Below are 12076 nucleotides of genomic sequence, written 5' to 3' on the forward strand. Positions count from 1 at the left end.
GATCAAGTTTAAGGATGTAGAATATACAGAATGTGGCGTCTACACGGGTTTGAGCTCTCCTGCCCACACCTCATTGCCTACTAGACACATCCAGCTGGACAGATGTCCTACATGCATATAAGGGTCTGGGCATCTCCAAATGACTACCCCTACAGATCTGCACTCTCTGTCTCATTAATGGCACTACCTTCCTTCCATTCACTCAAGCCAATCATCTTTCTCTTCTTCTTCCTCTTCATCAGAGAAAGTCCAGTTTATTTTAGCTCCAAAATAATTCACTCAAACCGCTTCTCTCCAGTGCCACTGTCACTACCTTAGTTCAAATTACTCCCAATTTTTATTTTTGTCTCTAGTCTTGATTTCTCACATTTGTTTTCTGGCAATAAGATGATTTTTCTAAAATTAACTTACATCATCTTTACTTAAAACACTTCAGAAATTCTTCAATTCCTTCAGGCTAAAGCCCAAACAAACACCTTAATACGGCATGAACACCTTAATACAACTTAATACCCATCTTAATTAGGGTCCCTAATGAACTAGCCCACATGTGTCTCAAACCATATCATATTAACCACTCTGTTTTAGCCATACTATACTATTTTTGGTTCCCTAAAAAAGGCACACACCTTTACATGCTTGTTTACACGTTTCCCTCCACTCAGACTTGCTCTCCATGCCCTCTGACCTTCACCTGATTAACTGCATTATCCAAGTGGTCTTAGTGCAGAAGCCACATCCTCCAGGAAGCTTTCCAGACTTTACCCCCACATCTGTGTTGGTGACTCTCCTCTGTATCCCCTTCCTTTCCAATCAGAATATATTCTAAGTAGCTCAGAAAGTGCCTGGTATTTAACTCTTCACCCCGCCTCTCCATCTCTAGACAGTAAACTCTTCAACGACAAGACTCATGAGTGACATGTTCCTTGAGGATCTCCATCACCTAGCTCCTCGCTGGGCATTTGATAGTTACTCAGTAAACATGTGCAGACTGAGTCACTGAGAAGAAAAAAGGTCTACAGTTGAGTTCTTGGGATTATGTACATTAGATGGACAGGCAGAGGGAGAGAAAGCTACCAGAGAGACTAAGAGAAATGGACAAGGAGAGAACCAAGACAGACAACACTGGCTCCAGGCAAAAAGAAAGAACTGATCAATGGTAAACAGTGTCCAGTGTCAATAGAAGGACAGATGAAATGGAGGAAGGGGGAGCTGTTCTACATTTGGCAGGAGAACAGTTTCTAGAAAGTGCTGAGTGGAAGCCTCATTGAAAAGGTGCAAAGTATTCAAATTGAGTGGCAGATAATTAGAACAGAGGGCAAGAAGACAACTCATAAATACAAATACATAGTGTTTGAGGAAACATGATAGCTGGAGGGGGGGTGTCAAGGGCAAAGAGGAAATACATATGTATGCGCCTGTATGTGTGTGTGTGTATGTGTGTGTTACAATTCCTTTTAAAAATCTCAACTGTAAATCAGACTAGCAAGTGAATGGTGAGGCTATATTCAGGTACAGAATAAGAGTTTAATGAATGAAAGATATAAATAATAAGTGAATAATTGTATTCAGACAGGAGATTTACCTGGCCAAAAACAAAGCAAATTTTTATCAAAATATAAACTTATTTTTAAAAAGAATCTATTTCTGTATTTCAGAAGAGACCATTCAACTCATAGATCGAAATTTAGTTAGCTGTCTAGGATGACTATTTCTACCATCTATACTATTATTTCACTATCACTATGATAACTTTTTTCATAGTCACCCCCAAAACTTCCTTGCAGAAGTCCTTGGACCTTATACGATCCCCTAACCCCAGTCATTCATGCAAATAGCTTTAGCTTTCCAATAAGGACTTAATGCCCCAAAGTCAGATGATATCAGGAAAGTGACACTTCTGAGAAAATAACAGACATCTTAGTTATAGAAGTATAAATATAGATATTATCAGATATAGACATGGTCTAATCAGTAAAGAAAAGGGGATGTGGACAAAAAGGGCCACATTTTTCTTTACAAATAGGTTTTTCTTTTAAGTCCCTATCAGATGTAAAGTTCTTTCAGATTGCCACATATTAAGTTTACTTGTAAGAGTTTAGAGACTGCATTGAGGAAAATGGGCTTCAAACATTAATCACTTTTCATGAGGCATAGGCTTCCTGTGCACTCAGCATCAATACACTCTAACTTTAGAAACATTCATCTACAATCATTAATCAGTTAATGCTAAATTCAACTTCTATTTGGCTTCTCCTTTTCACACTCAACTCTCCAAGGCTATACTATATGGCACCTCAAAAATATTTAATTTACTTTGAGTGCAGATTATATTCCTAGTAAGGAATCTGTGCAATAAATATATACACACATAAGCCAAATTAAACTTCCATGAGCAAATAATTTTCCTATGAAGGACTGCATTTCTGACCAAGCACCTGATCCCAAACCTTTCACAGGAATGCATAACATCTTTTACATAATCATATTATAAAGAATATTTCAGTATAAATCAAAGCTTGTCAAACTGCATATATAGAAAAACACGTAAAGTTAAAATATAGTGCCTGCAGGGAACTCAGAACCTGGCATGACTTTTTTCAAGGGGGCTGCTACTGGGTAGAACAATTTTTCACTGTGCAGACTGTCCCATGTATTATAGGTTTTGGCCAGTCGTACCCCATTGACATAGTGACTAGCATTGAAATCCACACACACATTTCCAAATGCCCCTTGGGGGAGTAGCACTCCCTTGTTTGGGGAAGAACTTTGAGCCTAGACAAAAGGAACTGCCCACATTTACATCACTAGATAATGCCAGGTCTTGAACCCCAGTCTCCAGAAAGCCAGTCCCATCAAGAGGGATCCAACACAGAATGTCAGAGTAAAGACTCATCTTATTCTAGTGTCAGCCTTATTCTTTCTGCATTAGGCAATTCACTCATCAAAAATTTTCTAAGCTGAGATCTAATCATAATTTTAATTTTATTCACCAATTCTCTTGTCACATTTATTCTTATCTTCCCCCATCTCAGCCTTGGATGAGGATGCCTCCCCGTCGCTGAATCTGGACTCCTCTCCCTGTGGACACGGGATAGGTGTCAGCACAAACAGTGCATCCAGTGGAGCAGCCCTATGTCGCTGTCCCTAGGCTCCTGTTCTTTCACATTTAGCCCTTCCCACACCTGCACTGCCCACTCAGCAGTTGGCATCTTCTAGCTTCCTTATGCCTCACCCACAAAGGAGTTTCTCCTGGTAGCTGGAGTTTCACTAGTTTGTTAAGAAATAGGAGAGAAGGCATTTCTTTTCCCTCCCCATCTCTCCCATTCTTTTCTTTCTTTTTGTTTATCTTATTGTGTCTCCAGCATTGGATTGAACGGAAACAGAACCAGAGAGAATCCTTGGTCTCTTTTGCAAAAAGCAGAATAAGCCTAAGGGATCTTTGCTAAAGTTGGGATTGTGCAAGTTTTGAGTAGATGGTTCATTTCTCTTTATTGTTATTGAAGTCTAAGAATTTTTGTCATAATTCACTGCTGAACTATATAAGACATCATTTTCCGGTAACTATTGTGTGTTTTGTTTTTTTTTTAGATGTCATCATGTGAGAACATTTAAAAGTTAAAAATCCTGATTTCAGGGCCCCTAGTGATTTCATTTAATTTTAATACTTACTGAGTGATGAAAGGCAAAAAACTGGAGACACACATCTAAAGGTAACCCACTCCATATCTGTAAGTCTGAAATTCAAAGTCAGTAGGAGACCTACATCAACTAAAAGGTGCTACATGCTTACCCGGATGTAGGCATCCTGGTGGTGCTTGGCAAAGTACAGCATATTGTCCAGGGCTAACATCCCAGGAGGGGTCTGGGTAAAGTCCATGGCAGGGTTGACATGATTCTGTGGTTAAAACAAAATGTTTGATCAGGTTAATTCTTCAGCAGATTTCACCAACCACCAGAAGTCTGGTTTCTCTTCTCAAGACCAAAGTACCACCAGCCCAGGTCCAAATAATCAAGTAGGATGACATTTTTTATCTTCATGTGAACCTACATAAATTTATCATTTTGACTTTGATACATTAGATTTTCATAGACAGAAATAACATTTAAAATGTTGGTATCAGCCGAGTAATTTCTGAGGGCTAGCACTAGTTTGTGTTTCACATGGATTATCTAATAAACAGGCAATAGGCATTATTATTAGCCCCCCTGTATGGATGGGCCACTGCCACTCAGATGAGATGAGAAACTTGCCCAGGGCCTCACAGCTTTGATTTGGCAGAGCAGGCGATGTCTTGTTTGGACAATATGTCTCAGCATGCTTTTGTTCCTACTTTGTTCTCTACCACTGGTTTATAAGTTGAATGCATTTATTTTGGTACTGCTAGCATTTAGACTTTACATAGCCTGAAAAAAGTTTATTTGAGAAAAATGTAGGCTAATCAATATTAGCTGCCATGAACACGTTCTGGCCAACAAAGGAGAATATGCCAAATATGAGAGGAAAACATGACATTTACTTCAGACCTATTTCTAGCATTGGTCTGAGTCCATTCCAAAAATAAACACAGGAAAAGGAAATCAAATGACGAAAATTAGCTCCTCTGAATCCAGTTCGAACAACCCCCCAAAGCTATGTCAGTGAAGCTGTCCAGGCAGAAGGTCCCCACGGCTCAAGGGTCATCAGTCTTGTTTGAATTGTGATCCCAGCATCCTCTCGAAGCCTCCTATCAATCACACTGAGGGTATCAGATACAGCACTGCTGCTCTCAAGAGGTCTTACAGTTAAGAAATAGTGAGTTTATTTTTAGGATTCTTTTAAAGAAACATACAGCTATTTCACAAACAGTCCCAGTAAAATAATGCCTGCTACGTATCAGGCATTATGTAAAGGACCTTGCATATGCTAACTCGATTCCGATTCCTCCCAAAACTCCCACAAAGTAGGTTCTATTATTATCTTGCTTTGAAAGACAAGGAAACAAGCTGAGCATCTGAGTGGCTTACCCTAAGTTTCAGAGCCAGTGTGTGGCTGGGCCAGAATCCGAACTCCAAGTACAGGCTTTTAACCAGGATTTTAGTGCCATGTCATTGGTCCACTGGACACCAGTAGGGATTTCACAAAGATGACCAATGCAGGTCCTCAATTACTTCAGTCCTCCTCAATCAAATTATTCGCTCAGGCAAAGTGGGCCAGCCTGTGATCCATCCTTTTTAATAAAAGCTATAATTTGTCTATCCCTCCCAGACATAACAGACCCAAGTCTCTCATGCTCAATAAACCATGCCCTATTGTCTCCCACAAATAGGCTCTTACTAAACAAAAGCCAATTAGAAAATTGCCTTTGATTTCCTCTGACTTGCCCTAAATTATAAAGCATCACTGTATTTTAGATGAAAAAAAAAATTTTTGTATTTGTGGGTGAACTAAGTGCTCGCTCATTCTTTCTCTCTCTTTCTCTCTTAACTGCAGGTATCATTTTCTCAGTTTCCCTTTCCTTGAAATGCTTGTTTCCTTTTTCTCTTTTGGTTTTAATAGCCAATGAAATGACTCTACAATCATGAATGTTGAGAATGAAAAAAGTATAAGAATTATACTGCCAAAACATTTGAAAGCTTTCTAAACTGTGACAAAAATACTCTGAGAATCTAGCAAGGCCAGCAGTTCCCCTAACTCCTTTCTTATTTATGAGGTGCTCTGGATACAGATTTATTTTCTTTTCTTGTTCCATGTTATTTTTTTCCACCTGTCTTGAAATGGAAGCTGCAAGAGCTTTGATAAATAGCTTGAAATTTTCCCTTGTTTTACTGCAAAGCCTGTGTACCTCTGTACATCCTTCTGAGATGCCATTTGTTAGTTCCTGTAGAAGCGCTGCTCCGTGAATCACATGAGACAGCTCTCGGCCCCCAGAAAAAGGAGTAGTGTCTGCCTCCCCTTCCGAAGCACCAGGAATTTTCACTTTGGGAAAATGGTACTAACCAGTTGAAGAAAGCACAGTTTACTTTATAGTGAGCATTCTGTGGGGTGTTTGGGTACAGAGTTCCCAGAGATCTGGTTCTCTTCTGTTACCCCCATGCCAGGTTTTTGGCTGAATTATTTGATTCACACATCCAAGGAAAGGTTCAAGGTCTAAGACAGAGAATCTTCCAACCTGTTCCAGGCCATACACCAAGGCCAGTGGAGAGCTGGAATGGACTTCAAATATTATCTGGGCTGGTAGCATTATTTTATAGATGAGAAAACTGAGCCCTGGTGGAGAGCAGCGATGCTCAAACTTGAGCAGCCATTCAAATCTCCTGGAAGGCTTGTTAAAGCACCAATTCCAGGTCTCACCCAGAGTCTCTGATTCAGAAGGGTTGGAGTGGGTCTGAGAATCTGAATCTCCAAACAAATTCCCAGGTGATGCAGATGCCGCTGGATGGGGACCACACATTGAGCCCCGCTAGTGGCTGAAGTGGCTCATTTCAAATAACACAGGCAATACAGCAGAATAAGATCTAGAATCCAGATCCAATGATTCCTCAAATCCCATGCAACTTCTTCTACAGCACACTTTGAACCCACTAGTTCCAAAGGACAATGCATTTTAAATATACTCAATGCTTATCTGCTCTGTGCTTTGGCTTCTCATTGAGAAAACAGACTCCTTTATTCAGAAAAAAGTAATTATAATTTAGAAGCCTCTCGCTTCTTCTATTGCTCAAATTTCTAACTAAAATAAAATGCAACGGTACCTCCACAGGGGGGTAGGGAACTGTCATCAGTCAATATTTTCTACTCCCAAATGCTTCTGGTTGGGGAAGCAGGGCTGGCACCAGCCTGAATGATTTTTAAATGATCTGTGTTTTTCAATTACCAATGCCATGCTAGTCCTTCATTAGTGTGGATAATAAAGAGATGATTACAATAATGCTTGCCAGATGGCATATCGTGGGAAAGCCTTTGAGAATTTAGGAGTTAATATTTGTGCTATACGAGTGTCTACGTTTGCTGAACAAATATAGCGTTAAAAGCAACCTTTAAGACAAATCACATTGAGTGAATATTCAGTCTACAAAAAGCCATCTCAAGGATATTTTGTGTGGCTGGTAGTTTAAGGTCATGGTCTGCAAGTAATCTGACTAGTACAGCAGATTACTTGGGAGGTCTATCAAACCACATGCCTCCCACTCCTCACCTCTCACCCAGGAGCCTCACAACAGGCTCCCTAGAAGTGCAGTTATCAATCCTGGACACACCTGATGAAAAATCCTGGCATCCAGGCTGTACCCCAAGTGGGTTAAATGAGAAACTCTGTGGGTAGGAACAAAGCAACTAGATTTTTAAAGCTCCCCAGATGATTCCAATGTCCAGCCAGGGTTGAGAGCATGTTCCTAAATCAGTGGGTCTCAAATTTGAGAATGATCAGAATCTCCTAGAGGGTCTGTTCAAACAGATTGCTGCCCATCCCTTGCCCCCGTTGCTGATTCAATATGTCTGGGGTAAGGCCCGAGAATTTGCATTCATAGAAGGTCCCAGGCATTGCTGATGGTTGCTAGGCCATATTTTGAGAACCACTGCTCTAAAGTCACAGTAACCCAATGCAAGAGTGTTTGAGGGACTTATATCCGCCGGCCAATGGAGTTGGAACCTGGATTCCCTGTACCAAGTGTTTGGTTAGGCAGAGACTTTATTGAAATGCCTGCTCTGGGGGGGTCATGGAGGCCCCACAGCTCTATCACTTGGCTACTTCACATATTTATCTAAGGGGGCTCTCAACGGCATCTGACTTTGTGACCCCCAACATAAACAAATGTTCCAAAAAGTTAGAAGCAGCTTCTAGAAATCTATGGATCCTGGCCCTGGTCTCTCTCCATTAAATTCTCAATAGCTGGGATGAATACAGAGAAAACGCCCTATCAAATCTGCCTTACAAGCGGGCAAGATGGCAAATACGCTGAGGAGCAGAAAAATAACTGTGACCAGCTGGGACTGGTACTGGTGGGCATCATGCCAGGCACTCCAAATGTGAGATTTCATTTAATCTTCCTGACTACCCAGTGAGGGAAGTATAATGAATGAGGTCAACATTATCTAGCTTTTCCTACAGATGAGGGTCAGAACCCCTGACTTATGCAAGATCATGGCTAGTAAGTGGCAGTCACCACTTCAGTTCTGTAGCTTTTTTTCCTATTTAGGTTCGAAAGGTCTTTGGAGAATAGGAAGATAGGCCCCATTAGCGAGAAGTTTAATCACAAAAATGTAAAGTCCTGTAAAAAATTTTTTTTAAAAAATTCAAGCACATATCTACAGAATGAGGGAAATCTGGCTTATGAATAATTCATCAGAGTCCAGCTCCTCATCATTAAAATTTGATTCTTTTAAGTAAAACACAAAAGATCTGCATGGAAGAAACACCCAGTAAGATGCTAAGAGTTCAGGACAGCAGATCCTGAACTACCTCGCTTCCCCACTGTAACTCCCTTTCAGCTGCACATTCTCTTCTCCTTACCTGCCCTCTCTAATACCTCTGCTGGCCTCTGTCACTCTGTTCCCTGACCTGCTGCCTCCTGCCCTTCTGCCCTTCAACCTGGCCACTTCCCCTGGTTGGAGAAGGCCACCCTCATCATTCGGATGATGGACCCTGATTCAACTGAGCTCTAGGACCACCTGAAACCACTAAACGTGCCCCCTCCCAGGAACTGTTCTGAATCCTAGGAGAGTTCAAGACCATTGATATTACCATGAACGAGGAGTTAGAGTTGGCAGTAAGTCCAAGAAGAGTCAATTTCCCATGGCAGTCAGAAGTATCTCACACACTGGGTTTCATTAACCCACAAAAGGAGCACAACAAGAAGAACAAAGGAGGTTGCACAGACTGGGCCCAAGTCAGGGCACATCTGGCACATAGGCACACGATTCTAGCACACACACAGCGAGCCAGCTCCTGACACATGGGAAACTGTGCATAGAAAAGTGGCCAGAGAAAAGCAAAAATGTCTAAACATAAGGCATATCAGAAAGGTTGGGGGTGGGGGAGACTTCAGATATTTAGCACGGGGAGAAGAGAAAGGGTTGTGTGGTGTGGTGTTGGAGGTGGGATGGGCATTGTGGGTTGAACTATTACGTCTGTCTGCAGGCATCTGAAGGATGAATATTATTCTGTGCAGCTAAAAGAAAACAGGATTAGCTGAGAAGTTCCTGTCCTTAGAAATACTGAAACAAGGGCTGAGTGTACAGGAAGAGTGCTGTGGGGACAACCAAAGGTCAGAGGATTGTAGACAAGGACCTCCTGATGCCTCACAGCCCCTGCTTCATTCTCCCTCTCATCAAATAACATTGGCATCTATGACTATGCAAGGCACGAGGGGCCTGACATGATCTGCTTCATCCAAAGATGGATTTAAAATGAAATAGTCTTTGAATATCTCTGTTGTACACCTAAAACTAATATAACACTGTTTGTTGACTATACTTGAATTAAAATATTTTTTGTTTCTTTACTCATTTTTGAGAGAGACAGAGAGCGCAAGTGGGGGAGGGGCAGAAAGAGACAGGGAGAGAGAGAGAATCCCAAGCGGACCCCACACTGTCAGCACAGAGCCTGACACGGGGCTCTAACTCGTGAACCGTGAAATCATGACCTGAGCCAAAATCAAGAGTTCGATGCTTAACCAACTGAGCCACCCAGGTGCCCCTTAAAATAAAACAATTTTTAAAAATAATAATAATAAATCAATGAAATGAAATACTACTTGCCTTCAAAAAGTCTCCATCTCAGGAGTTATCCAAAGTCTTTACAATACACGTTTTTTGAAATACACACATACACACACACATGTACATACACACTCATAAATAAACCCATACGTGCACACAATGGAAGATCACACCAAAAATTCAGGATTTAATGCAAATTTACTTAGTTAAAAATGACTCTTAAGAGGTCAGAAAAAGCCATGCACTGCCATGTGTACAATTCAGAAAAATCTGGGTTTCCTCTCACTTCATCATTTTGAACAGGCAGAGGCGAGACTCGCTGAATAAAAGGATAAGCGTGAATAGTTTATTTGGAATGTTGATTCAACAGTCAACACAAAGAATTACCATAAAAACTCAATTAAAAATGCCTTGAGAATAAATTCCCTTTAAAATGAAGCTGGTTATGGTTTTAAAAAAAAGCCTTCATGAATAATGAAGTAATGCTGTCAAGGTTTATAAAGATATCTGCAATTTTTCTATGGAGCTGAGCACACAGGATTCTGAACAATCCAAGCACCGTGGCTCACACTAGTGACTCCCTACTGGTTCTTCCCTCCAATTCCGGCTCGTTTTTTTTTTTTACCACTTTGTTCAGAACCCCCTTTTCTCTTCTCCTTTGTCGCTTTAAAACAGGGCATGAACTAGCACCAGCCATGTAGAGCGGGTTTCTCCATCTCTCCTCTTCACCCAGGAAGAGCACAGGGGAAAGGTCCACCAGAGGACACAGAACGTGTGCTACCACAGCCCCAGAGCAGCCCTAGCTCATCGGTCAGGAAGCCTGTTTCCCTGGATTCCAGCACAACTCTCCAAGCAGCCTTTGGAAGGCAGCTCTTTGCCATGATGGAGCCAAGTGCTGATGAAGCCACAGCTGCTACAGATGGATTCCCAGGAGGTCAAAGGGAGGCAAGGGCTGTGTGCTGCCACCCTGGCCTCCTCCAGGGCCAGCACTGCACAGCCCTAGAATAGAGATGGTGATGGTGGTGATAACAACTCTAATTGTGGGGGCAGCAGCTAACACACACAGTACTTAGTGGGTGCCAAGGGCTATACGGAGCCAGAGGTTATGACAGCCCAGGGGCCAAATTGGGTCCACCTCTTACTTTTTTTTTTTGTAATATTTATTTATTTATTTATTTATTTATTTATTTATTTATTTATTTATTTATTATATAATTTATTGTCAAATTGGCTAGCATACAGTGTGTACATGTGCTCTTGGTTTTGGGGGTAGATTCTCGTGGTTCATCGCTTACATACAACACAAAGCGCTCATCCCAACAAGTGCCCTCCTCCATGCCCATCACCCATTTTCCCCTCTCTCCCACTCCCCCATCAACCCTCAGTTTGTTCTCTGTATTTAAGAGTCTCTTGTGGTTTGCCTCCCTCCCTCTCTGTAACTATTTCCCCTCCTCCATTCCCCCACGTCTTCTGTTTAGTTTCTCAAGATCCACATATGAGTGAAAACATATGATATTTGCCCTTCTCTGACTTATTTCACTCAGTATAATACCTTCCAATTCTATCCACGTTGCTGAAAATGGCATGATTTCATTCTTTCTCATTGCAAAGTAGCATTCCATTGTATATATAAACCACATCTTTATCCATTCATCAGTTGATGGACATTTAGGCTCTCTCCATAATTTGGCTATTGTTGAGAGTACTGCTATAAACATTGTGATAGATGTGCCCCTGTGCATCAGCACTCCTATATCCCTTGGGTAAATTCCCAGTAGTGCTATTGCTGGGTCGTAGGGTAGTTCTATTTTCAATTTTTTGAGGAACCTCCACATGCCACCACTTACATTTGCACGGTTGTGAGTTTAAAGGAAGTTTTGAATCTTGTTTTTAATCAAAAGAGGAATAATAATCGTGACATGTGAAAATTACATGAAATTCAAATTTCAACACATAAAGCAAGCTTTGTTGGAACACAGCCATGTTCATTTATTTACATATTCTGTGGCTGCTTTTGAATATGGCCTGCAAAGCCTAAAATATTTCCTACCTGGCCTTTTACAAAAAGACTTAGCCTACCCCTATTCTATGCATTTTGTCCTCAAGGCAACCCTTTGAGTTAAGAAAATCAGTCCCTCCTTCTTAACAAAAGTTAAAAAGCTCAACTAAAAAATAAATGTAAATGTTTTTGCTCCCTAGACAACACCATGGCTCCTTTGTAAATGTTCCATGCTTTACTTACCTGGATAAATATGGTTAATTATTTTCAAGATTCCCAAGGACAAATTCTATTATGTTGAAAAGAATGTTTTCAGTAGTCTTAAACTCATGACTCAATGCCCCACCCTAGTGTCTTTGGGCCCCTTCTCCCCTCCT

The 12076-nt window shown here is 41.1% G+C and overlaps 1 protein-coding gene across 6 annotated transcripts in view; it reads right to left on the minus strand.

Annotated features, from left to right (window-relative positions):
• ELMO1 (engulfment and cell motility 1) overlaps positions 1–12076 on the minus strand; it is a 534040-nt gene that overhangs the window by 270925 nt on the left and 251039 nt on the right. For all 6 annotated transcript variants that reach the window (XR_008420442.1, XM_019418107.2, XM_019418110.2 and 3 more), the window contains one exon: positions 3794–3898. Coding sequence is in view for 5 of the 6 variants with exons in the window: in XM_019418107.2 (XP_019273652.1) it covers positions 3794–3898 (105 nt within the window). In the remaining variant the exon portion in view is untranslated. The remainder of the gene's footprint in view (positions 1–3793; positions 3899–12076) is intronic.

The sequence above is a fragment of the Panthera pardus genome, unplaced genomic scaffold (assembly GCF_024362965.1).
Source record: "Panthera pardus isolate Hobbes unplaced genomic scaffold, ASM2436296v1 HiC_scaffold_8, whole genome shotgun sequence".
Taxonomy (NCBI): Eukaryota; Metazoa; Chordata; class Mammalia; order Carnivora; family Felidae; genus Panthera; species Panthera pardus.